The sequence below is a fragment of the Syngnathus acus genome, chromosome 4 (assembly GCF_901709675.1).
Source record: "Syngnathus acus chromosome 4, fSynAcu1.2, whole genome shotgun sequence".
Classification (NCBI taxonomy): Eukaryota; Metazoa; Chordata; class Actinopteri; order Syngnathiformes; family Syngnathidae; genus Syngnathus; species Syngnathus acus.
In genome coordinates, this window is record NC_051090.1 from 8400210 (window position 1) to 8412328 (window position 12119).

Genomic DNA, 12119 nt, shown 5'->3' on the forward strand with positions numbered 1-12119 from the left:
CAATTCCAAAATTTCAAATTGTTTTCACTTTTAAAAAATAGAGATCTTGTTAGCAATTTTTATTACCATTCTTTTTTTTTTATATATTTTTTTATTTTAAAATATTTGATTTGATTTCAATATTTCATTTTTAAGTATTTAAACAATTTTTATTAGTCTCTGTTTTGAAAACTAGTTATTCATCAGTTTGTTGTGTAGCCTATACTATATATATACAATATGAGACGTTCAGACGTTTATTTGGGTTGACAATTTTAATGGCCCTTTGAAGCAAACTATGACGATGATGTGGCCCGCGACAAAATAATCTAGTCAATTATGAACGCTCCAAACTGCTTAACTGAAAAAACAATATTCAGTTACCTGAAATATACCCACATAAGTCATATAAAAGGATGACATAACGGACAACACACGAAGCTACTTATTATTCCTGAAGCCGATAATTCAGCTTTTTCATTAGACTTAAGTCATAAAGTTAGCAAAAGTTAAAACTTACAGCCCACAGAGAATTTCCCTAAGAAGATTTAAAGTGAAATAAACATGGTTTGCCCTGTGACCCTTCTATCTATTTGCTAAATCTTTCAGGAATATATACTTTTATTTTTTTTATTTTTTAAAAAATGGGTAAGATCATGCTGTGTAACTGACTGGACCATTAAAAAAAGTCAAAGTCAAGTTTGAAGTCAACTAAAATAGTTGTTTAGTTTTGTGAAACCAGTCCAGGGAACCAGAGAGTAGCTGTGCAAGGACAAGGTTATTCTTTTTTAGAAAGGAGTATTGCATGGCAACACATTCTAATTGTTTCTTGACTCAACGGAAACCAGAATTTAGGCTGTATGTGACTGTAGTCTCACTATTTTTATGTTAAAAAAAAGTTTCAAAAAAACACCTCCAGTCAAATGCTTCTAGTTTGTAAAATGTTGCCCGTTCTCTTGGGACAAATGTGGGCTGTAATACAATCATCATAACTTATTTAGTTACAGAGTGGCACCGGCTAACATTTCCCGCATATTCCCCTAGAGTAAAAGGTATATTTGAAAAGAGCAGGAAATAATAGTGACCCCATTGGCAAAATTGGTTGGATTCCATTTAAGTAATTTGAGAATACATTCTTCCAATCTAGTTTTGACTCTGACGCACAATCCTTGCACATAATACTTCTTCTGGTTAGTTCTACCCCTGAAGAGCCTTCCCTGGTGTTTTTTTCTTGTTTTTTTAATGGTGGCCATTTTCAATATAGTATTTGATATCATTTATAGTTGAATCTCTGCTTAGAATTTTGGAGAAGTGTGCTAAGTGAGCTTGATTTTTCTTATGATTGTATCTGAGGCGAAATAGAAGGCGTTGTGATGGCAGAGAAGGGATTTCCTACTACTGCTTGTGCTACTACCATTACTACTGCTACTACTACTACTACGACAGTTCTCCTGCTGCTGAAGCTACTACTTGAAAACCGTTGCTTCCCAGCATTCGCAGTGACAACCCCGTCTTCCATGTCCCCTCCTCTCCTTTATTCCCCTCCTCCATCCTTACATTCCCGCCTCCATTGCCCACAACTTCCTTCACTGTGCCACCTTTTGACTCCTGTTGTTTTGGCCATCACGCTTGGCGTAGAATCGAAACTTAAACCATCCACCGCCCCCAGAACACCCAAACTTCTTTCTCCACCTATCTCCTCCTCCCGTGTCTACTTCTCCGACCTTTCCAAAGATTAGCTCCACTCCCCCTTGTAAATGACACCTTTCCCTAATCACTACCTGATCCACTCCTATCGCCATCACATGCCATTATTTATGTTTCTGCATCAGCTCATATTTTTGAATCAAACGCTTTTAATTCATTGGCATATAATCATTATATGCTCCTTTATCATCACCGTCCTTTGACTATGGCCTAGAGTCCTAGCTTTCTTGTGCAGTTGCCCCTGTCCCACACCTGCTGCCCAACCCCTGGCTCCTTGGTTCTAACCAGTTAATTGTCCCCTCTCCCTTCTTCTCCCCCACTCTCCTCCACTTTTCCATCATACATTTTTCCCGACCCTTTTTCTGTGTCTCTCTCTATGTCTCTCTGTGTCTCTCTCTGTCTCTCTCTCTCTGTCTCTCTCTCTCTCTCTCTCTCTCTCTCTCTCTCTCTCTCTCTCTCTCTCTCTCTCTCTCTCTCTCTCTCTCTCTCTCTCTCTCTCTCTCTCTCTCTCTCTCTCTCTCTCTCTCTCTCTCTCTCTCTCTCTCTCTCTCTCTCTCTCTCTCTCTCTCTCTCTCTCTCTCTCTCTCTCTCTCTCTCTCTCTCTCTCTCTCTCTCTCTCTCTCTCTCTCTCTCTCTCTCTCTCTCTCCCGTTTCTTTCTGGCTGTCACCACCTGGGCTCTCGCAGGAGAGTTTGGTGAGGTATGCCGCGGTCGCCTCAAGCTTCCCGGCCGCCGTGAGATCATTGTTGCCATCAAGACTCTCAAAGTGGGCTACACTGACCGACAGAGGAGAGACTTCCTCTCAGAGGCATCAATCATGGGCCAGTTTGACCACCCTAATATCATCCGCTTGGAAGGCGTGGTCACCAAGAGTCGACCAGTGATGATTGTGACAGAGTTCATGGAAAATGGGGCCCTGGATTCGTTCCTAAGGGTGAGGACATACACTACATACATCCAGATTTTGTTTTGGATCCATAAGATATCCCGTTTGAGTAAACCTTAGACCCTGCTCTGCAAATATTTGCACCAAAATTGGTATTCCACTTACATGATCAAAATTTTAACTTGGTGCGAGATGTTGACAATTCCACAGAGAAATTGGAGCTCATGAAGTACATATGCAAGATGCAATAAACCAAATAATGAGAAGATGTAACTAAAAAGTTAATCTCTGATATTTTATCTTTCCCAGCTCAATGACGGGCAGTTCACAGTGATTCAGCTTGTTGGCATGCTGCGTGGCATCGCAGCAGGCATGAAGTACCTGTCAGATATGAATTACGTACACAGAGACTTGGCTGCCCGGAACATCCTGGTCAACAGTAATCTGGTGTGCAAGGTTTCTGACTTCGGCCTATCTCGTTTCCTTGAGGATGACCCATCAGACCCCACATACACAAGCTCACTGGTAAGCTTCCACAAGGTGTGCATTTGTGTCTGTACGTGTGCTGCATCTAACCTTCTTACTTGCTTCCTTTACTTTTACATGTATTAATAAATACATTATTAATCTGTGCCCCAACTCACCAAATAAATTCATGATACTATAGCTGGTCTACTCCCACTTGACACCATCATTTTCTACCAAGAGACACAGAAAAGGGTCTTGGACTGCAGAACCATGTGATAAAATAGGCTACAACATTTCTCAAGGGAAATTTGGGCCAAATCATAATCATAGTCCAGTAATGTACCCCATTTGCAACGTATCCTACAATTATTGCTGCCGAAAATACTTTTCCAAATGAGAAATGCTTCTCAATTACCTGGTTAAACAAAGACTCAGAAAATATTAAACATACCGTAATTTTCGGACTATAAGTCGCACCGGAGTATAAGTCGCACCAGCCATAAAATGCCCAAAAAAGTGAAAAAAAACATATATATGTATATAAGTCGCTCCTGAGTATAAGTCGCCCCCCCACCCAAACTATGAAAAAAACCGCGACTTATAGTCCGAAAATTACGGTATATTCCAACAAATAAAATAATTGCAATAAAAACATTGGCTTTTTCCAGTAAACATTAGTTGCCATACATACTACTTACAATTGTTGTTGTCAAAACTTCATATGTTCACTACATGTCATTGTTTTGTAACCATGCTTCTAACCTTGTGTCGTACGCCTTGCACCCTTGTGTTTGTGCATAAATGTTTCCTCGGATTGCATTTATCTCACACTCTCTTTTCCTCTTGTATGTGTGTGACTGTGTTTGTGCTCCATCCCTCCAGTATTTCATGCTCACCTACTCATTCGCATATCCACAGGGAGGGAAGATTCCTATTCGATGGACGGCACCAGAGGCGATTGCCTACAGGAAGTTTACCTCAGCAAGTGACGTGTGGAGCTATGGCATTGTCATGTGGGAAGTGATGTCATATGGAGAGCGGCCGTATTGGGACATGAGCAATCAAGATGTAAGCTCATAAAGCGGCATGCTCAGATGTACTGTATTTAAGACTGTCAAATGTTTCTGTTTACGTTGCACGTCATACTTTATTTTCCTTGTGTCACATTATTTGGTCTTTTCTGCCCTTTTTCAGAAAGTAGAGGTCACTGTTTGCTTCTTTATTATCATTCCACAGGTGATAAATGCAGTGGAGCAGGACTATCGACTTCCCCCGCCAATGGACTGCCCCACAGCACTACATCAACTCATGTTAGACTGCTGGGTGAAAGAACGCAACCTACGGCCAAAATTCACCCAGATTGTTGCCACCCTGGATAAACTAATCCGCAATGCCGCCAGCCTCAAAGTTGTCACCAACAGCACACAGTCTACTGGGTAAGGAGGGGCGTTGGTTGAGAGATAGCAGGAACGAATGTTTACTTTGGTTGCTTTGGTCTCTAAAAATGCCAAGGTGTGTACTGGTTGAGACTTAGGAGACATCATGGCTTCAGTCATGCAACTATTTCAAGACTGCAAACAAGGAGCTCAATTATGCTCTATATACAGTCCATGACACTGCTGTTATCCACTATTTCCTAGAAAGAGTTCGGAGGATATTAGGAGGCAGCGTTTGCGTGATTGGGTTTTGGGAGGGGGTGACCTACCTATCTGTTCCTGCATCAGGGTCTTTTTGTCCTGAGGGAGGTCTGCAAACAATCCTGGGTTTTGCTCATGGGGGAAACTAGGGTCTCGGTTGGCCACTGTAGTGCCGTTCTTAGAAGATTAAGCTTGCGGTTAATTAGCTCGATTAAGTCGATGCAAAAGGAAGATGGGAGCGTCTTTTAATTAGCCACTAACAAGATTTAAAACGGGCCAGCAGAGAGGTGGCCTCCTGCCGACAATGCTGCAATAGGGAGAGACTATCGTCCTGTTTGGCATTGAAGGCTAGCTGGGGGCTACCTAACTTAGTTTGGCAAAAAGTTCTTTGTGTCATGTAAAATTGTCATGCATGACATCACAACTGCACCATCAGTGGTCAGAGTAATGAGCGATAATATTTGTAATACTTGTGGCTCACATTGCATTTGGCCAATATTTTTCTTTTTCTTTCAACTGTCAAGATTTACAAACAGAAATTCCCAACAGCTACTATTTGCGGTCTTATAATGATCGAAGTTTGGCAAAACTGTATTTTATTTGTGACCTGCGGTGTCATCACCACTGGAAAAACTCAGACTTTACTCCGCATTCCTACTGTGCTCCTACTGGTTGATTACATGTAGCCAGCAAAATACTGGATCTTTTTGAAGCTAACTTTAGAGAAGGAACACCAACAAAACCCCATTAAAGAAGAGCCCAGTTCTGGCTTTAACGACAGCCCGAGGCCTTGAGCACCGAAGCATAGCTCTTATTAAAAATCACTCAATCTACACCACTCAATGGAGCCTCTGTATCACAGTTATTAGCCACAATTCTTTGCCTGTTCTCTTTTTTCCACCGTTCTTCATTCCTCTTTTAATTGTTAATGAATCTAATGCCATCAAAAAGGATGACAGGAATCAACGGAGCAGAGCGGAGGGGAGACAGTAGCGTTCTTTCTCTCTGGCTGCTCCTACCTCTTTCTCCCTTCAAACTCTTTCCCTCAACACACCTCCCTCTAATTCTTCTCTCTCTCTTCTGCTTCATCCGCTCCACTTTTCTCAGAGTTGTTACAGTTTTATTAAACTTCCAAGGTGGGCTAACGCTCTGGAGCACTGATCAGCAAAAGGGCTTTGGTTGTTCTTTAAAAGGGGGACCTTCTTTGGCCCATTGTGGAATGCTCTTTTGGTGAGGGATTATGCAAAACATTGCAGGAATGAATCAGCATACACTGCATCGCCATGAAGATAAACAATATATTCACTCGCAAGTATTCCTTAATGGCTATCTGGAAATGTATGTCAAAAGTGGTGAGCATTTTTCATCAGTTTTTTTTTCTTCAAAGGAACAAAATACCTTACTTTAAGATGTGAAGTGAATAAAAAAAACTTGCAGGTTTCTAATATTTTCAGAGAATGATTATCACACGTGCAAATAAATTTAGGGGACATTCGGTCATGATTTTCAGATAGAGAGATGTCATAGCAGCCGCATTATAATTGATTAATTAATTCCTCATTTAAAGATGATTTCCAGACTCACGTTACCTCTTATTATTCCAATGTCTCCTCTACCAAGGATTTCCCCCACCCTTGTATAACAACAAAGACCTTAAAGCACCTTTTACACAACCTTTTAAAGACAGAGCTTTGTCCTGCCAATATTCTGATTTAATAGCTGCAAAGGCCATCTGTCAGACCTACTGTCTGAGTCTTTTTTTTTATATATATAATTCCATTGCGAAAATACTTGCTTGCTTCATCATATATCCAAGATTTTATTTGTGAACATTCACCTCCCCTCACCAGCTGCAGCGCCAGCATCCACCAACCAAACCTCCAGCCAGTCTCTCCACTCATTAAAGTGACACCCACCCCCCCCACACACATGCACAACTCATGACATGTGGCGGAGAGGAGAGAGGAGGAGAGGTGGTGAGGTGGCGCTCAGCAGGGAGGCATTTTGGGGCTGTTAGGTTGGCCGATAGAGGCAATGGAGTAACCACCTTAACCCTCTCTCTCTTTCTCTCTCCTCCTTACCTGCCTTCCACTACGCAGGGTATCCCAACCCTTGCTTGACCGCTGCGTGCCAGACTATACAACATTCACCACTGTGGGAGATTGGCTGGACGCAATCAAGATGAGCCGCTACCATGACAATTTCATCAATGCTGGATTTGCTTCCTTTGACCTGGTTGCCCAGATGACAGCAGAGTGAGTGGAGTCGTTTCAGCTAATCGGGCCTAAAGCAATTGATTTGAGGTTGAGAGCACAATGTGTGGACTGCAGCTTGACCTTGCCATAATTCTAAGACGGCTCATGGCTAAATTAAACACAATGAGGTGGTGATGATAGTGAAGGAGCGGTCATGGTGTAAATTTAAAACAAATGATGGAACTTAAGCATGAAACTAACGCAGAAAAATGTCTTGGAGATTTACACTTAACTCAGACTCATATTGTTTGTTTCCCAATCCCCTAGCAACTAATTGTTGACCTTGAAAATTCACCTGCCTCCTCCTGCTGTTTACAAAGAGGAAATTATGTAATGGAACTTGTGAAAATGGGAGGCCAGCGATGATCAAGTAAATGAATTAGGATTGTAATGATAAATAAATCCTCCTCATTAGCCACGTAATAGGCACTAGAGGTGGGGGTAATTTGTTTCAATTTGGTCAGGCTGACAGGTGTGGTGTACTGTGGCTCTCTGTTGCCCCAAATGGCCAGTAATTCCTCTAATGGCACCCATTTATTATCATTTCATCCTCTGTCACTGTGCTGATGGGGCTGACAAACTATGAAAAAACAAAAACCTCAATGTATTTGTGCATAATTGCAGTGTTATGCCCTCACTGAGCTTTGGAGAGGATGAACGAGTTGTGTTCGCTCATGGCTGTGCTCTCTTTGCATGTTTGGACTCCGCATTGGGCTCACATGAAGCCAAATGTCTCTCAGTCAAGCACAGTGTTAGGTATCTGAGTGTAATATTAGATTATCCGCTGTTTGTGTGTGATTGAACGGAGAGGACACAGACTGTGGCAGAGCCCCAACAGTAAACTAATCGTTGCCCCCAAGGGATTGAATTAGACCCTCTTAAGTAATGAAGATGGTGCACTCTTCCAGGCCTTATTTACCTGCATGGAAACATCTATATGTCACATCAAACAAAAAAACAACATCCATCCATCCATCAATAGATCTATCCATCCACCCACCCATCCATCCATTCATTCAACCCGACCCCATCCAACGCAACAATTCTCTCTAAATACAGTGAAAAATCAGCCGACGGAAATATTGTGCATCAAAAAAGAAATATGAAATGGAACTGAAGACCTCAATCCATGATATTTTGTCTTCTACAATTTCTCTATTGGGCAAGAAACACAAAAGGAAAGCTTTCAGGCATGTCAGGCTGTTCTACATTTCATCTGCCTAACGGTAGCTATACTTGCGATTTAATCATTAGCTGCAACTTTCTGGCAGTTTAACTCTTGCTTTTTTTTTGCACACCTGCCGAGCAACGGCAGCATGTTCCCGCGTTCCCCGTGTTGTTGACTTAAACTGAGCGAGGTGTTTTATGGTGATGACAAAGATGGTGAATCATCCTGCCTGTGTTTACTTGGGACTGAAATTAGATTTACAGTTCACCGTTTGAAATGTGATGTTTGCTTGATTTTATTTTTTTATGACTACATCCACCTGCACTCACTTTCCCTTCTTCCTCTTTTGCTCTTTCCATTCAGAGACTTGCTGCGGATAGGGGTTACATTGGCCGGCCACCAGAAGAAGATTCTCGGTAGCATTCAGGACATGAGATTACAGATGAACCAAACACTTCCTGTCCAGGTGTGAGGAAAAGACATCCACAGTGGTGCAGTCGCAAGACGACCAGTTTGAGGAAGGAAAGGGGGAGGAACCGTGCCAGATCGAGCCATTGGAAAAATCCAAGCTGCCTGACCCATCTCTGCCAATTAGACACTACAAAACTGACTTGCAGTGCCTCAAACTTGTTTACTCTTTGTTTTTCACCACTACCACTTCCCCGTTTTATGTTATTCATCATGTGCATTTTTCTATTCAATCACAATTTGTGCGTGTTCTGAAAGAGGAGTCAGTTTACACATCCCGTTTGCACCTCACAAGCTCTGGTTGTAGGCTGACTTTGCATGATCGTGTGTTTTATGGAGCTTGGCTTTGGTAAGTGAAATGTCACAGTGATCCTGATCTGAGAGCCCCCTTCCCTCTGCCCCTCAACCCAGCTTTGATGGACATAACCAGTAGCAAAGAATTAACATGCTGGAAGGCAAAAGGGGACAGGGGACAATTCTTTCCCAGAAGTTGTTTCACTGTGCATGTGGTTTTCTCCATCTTCATATTGAAGGTGTGTTATCTAAAAGGGCACTTGCTGAGGAAGGGTGAGGTACTATGGCGGACTCAAGTAAAACATAAGGGTTCATTATGGAGGTCTGTCAAATGCTTGTTCAAGGACAGTTGCACTCTTGACCTGAAGGAGGGTTTTTATGAGATCAGGATCACATGCTCATCAACTGGTTCATTTTTTTTCCTCTTCTTTTTAGTCCACATTGAACTTTTCCCTTTCTTTTTGACTTTATTACATTTTAGGGAGATTTGTGGTTTTCAAATGGCTGGTCAAACTGAATTACCCCAAGTGGACTCTTTCTGTGAGACGGGGACACAAGGTGTGGCAACACAATAGACAAGACCACTAGGCCTTTTTAGTGTGTGTGTGTGTGTGTGGGCGCGTGTGTGTGTGTGTTTGAGAGGACGTGTAATTAAGTGTGCTTGGATGTGCAGGTGTGTCACGTTGCACACAAGTATACTGTACAATACAGCTTCCGCTATTTGCCACTGTGGAGAATTAACGCATGAACTGAACCATGACGAGGAGCAATTATATCTGGAACAATTATGCTATATTCTGTGGACAACTGTTAAAAACATCCCTTTTTTTATGGAATCACAAACTTTGGAAAAACATATACGTATATGCATATAAAGTATGCAGAGGAACCCATTATGGACAGCTTTCTACTTACTAGTACCTGGATTCAGAAATAATCAAGAATATTGTTTTAATTTGTTGACATCCTTCCCTATGTATTTATTTGTTCCCCCATCCCCTCTCCCACACTTCCCTACCACCACTTACCAGATGGCTTGCAAGACCATTTGGAAAAGTGGACTTGAAACAATCAGATGGAAACGCAAAGAGGGTTCAGCTGATGATGATGATGATGATGATTAAATAAATGACATACGTATACAGTACATTGCATATTGTATTTTTGTTGTCGTTCCAGACCGCCAGTTCGTGTTTTGTAAGACCCGTAAGATAAGTAGTAGTGAAATAACAGATTTTCTAGTAATGTGAAATAACGACTCGGAGTGTGTTTAGTCAAAGGAAATAATTAAAACTACAACTTCATGTTAGTTAGAGAAAATTCACCTTCCATATTCTTAATATACTGACTTAGAAGCAGTGCTTAGTCAAATGATAAATAACCCCCTTTTCAAGCTACTTTCTAAAATCAACTTATTTCATGTATGTAGAAGCATACAGTAAGTGGTAGTAGGATTTCCATACAAGGATCCTCCATAAACTTCAAAAGAGGATCTTCAGCGCTGTCAGGAGAGAAACCCATTGGTCTTGTCTGTCTGGTCCATTAATACTTCTAACCAGTCTGACTTTGCTGGGACACAGTGAACACAGACATATGGCAGGCTGACCTATCATTATCTCTCTTCATTTCCTGTCTGGCCTGCAATCATCCTGTCTCGGCTCAGTCTTCTGCAGATCAACAGCCCTGGCATGCAAACTACCAAAACCTGCAGGCTCTGCCGTACTAAATAATTGTGGCAATCTCATACAGACCATTCGGGGAGTCATGGTTGTCAATTTCCAGACAGTGTGTTCTGGGTGAATGCATTTGTATGTGAATTTTACAGAAGATGTGCATTGTCTGTCCTGTATAGATTGTTGTTAATAGGCACAAAGGAAATTATGCAAATCAACCATGTGGTTCCTACTTTACATAACTTCATCTTCCAAATCCTGCCACACTAGTGCACTTCAGGGCTTTTCGAAATATGTTGCACCACAAAACGATATTATCAGTTGACATTATAACACTACTCAATCAGGTTCAATGCTACAAATATAAAACCAGTGTACAGATTTTTAGCTAGTGCTTCCATGGTGGAAAAGGTACCAGATTATTTCTTCATATCATACTACTCCAAGTGAGACGAATACAATCCATCGATTGGATAACAGATTTGTCAAGTGTAAACGGGAATTAAATGGAATCCCGAAATGCGTCTTTTGTTGTCAAACAGCCACATACAAATGTGAAAGAACACAAACAAAATATGGTATTTGTGTTGTGCTTAGGTGTACCTTTTCTACCTTTTTGGTGCATTGGAAAGATGGCCAATGCTGTTATAACAAGAGAAAAATCAGGATTTAAAATTCTAAATTGTGGTTTGGCAGTCTGAACTGTTCCATGGTAGAAACATGGCCCTTTACTGTGTGTGTAATCTAATAAGACAAAATGGACAATAATTAAGGGAGGCAAAAACATGTGTATGTAGTATACACAGCAGCAGACATGCTCTGGAGGTTGCATGAACATTAACTCACTTCCACCAGAGATCATTTGGATTCTGTTATTTTCATAGGCAGTGCTTATAAGATTTCACATTGACAGACTTTCTTTTTTCTCTTTTTGGTAACAATTCTGGCTGCTGAAAAAAAGATGGGCCTGTGTCTGAGATTATTTATACCTTAAATTGAGTGAACATTTTCAGCATAGCCTCAGTTCAGATTCTGATGACTACAAGTCCTTTTCTTTTTGTCCTGTATTTCATTTAACACATACTGCAAATGTGTCTCAAACCTTTTCACGTTCCACTTTGCTGTCTTTGCTTCAATTGTTGGTTTTAAAGTATATGTTCCAAACTTTGTTTTTTTAATTTCCATATAAACGTTTTGGTACAAACCATAGGAAGATGGGATATATTATAAAAGTGTTGGAGATAAATGTCCTCTTTGAGATTACTTAGATGATGCAGACAAATGGAAAAAAAAAAGGTGATGCATTCTTGTAGAAATATTTTTAAATTACTCTTTTGTTATTAAATTATTTTAAGAAACATGACTCGCTTTCCTGACTATTCTTGTAAAACTGATACAAATATATTTGTGTTTTTTATAGGCGTAATTTGAATAACTCTCAAAGCACTTGAGTTTCACTCATTTTACTTGACTTGAAATTCACGGCATTGTGTCGTCAATTAACCTGATGACATTTACAGTTAAATGAGCTGTAAAAGAACATATAAATACATACAGCATATAGTTCAATAATACAACAGGCACC

At 40.8% G+C, this 12119-nt stretch overlaps 1 protein-coding gene across 13 annotated transcripts in view; it reads left to right on the plus strand.

Moving 5' to 3' along the window:
* Window positions 1–10008, plus strand: part of LOC119121239 (ephrin type-B receptor 3-like) — a 49489-nt gene extending 39481 nt beyond the window's left edge. For 7 of the 13 annotated variants that reach the window (XM_037248608.1, XM_037248611.1, XM_037248610.1 and 4 more), the window contains exons 11-16: window positions 2372–2619; window positions 2881–3096; window positions 3922–4107; window positions 4276–4475; window positions 6776–6931; window positions 8463–10008. In XM_037248608.1, the coding sequence (XP_037104503.1) occupies window positions 2372–2619; window positions 2881–3096; window positions 3922–4107; window positions 4276–4475; window positions 6776–6931; window positions 8463–8571 (1115 nt within the window). In that variant the 3' untranslated portion in view covers window positions 8572–10008. The remainder of the gene's footprint in view (window positions 1–2371; window positions 2620–2880; window positions 3097–3921; window positions 4108–4275; window positions 4476–6775; window positions 6932–8462) is intronic. The other 6 variants (XM_037248613.1, XM_037248619.1, XM_037248617.1 and 3 more) reach the window with 3 other exon arrangements.
* Window positions 10009–12119: the final 2111 nt, after the last annotated feature.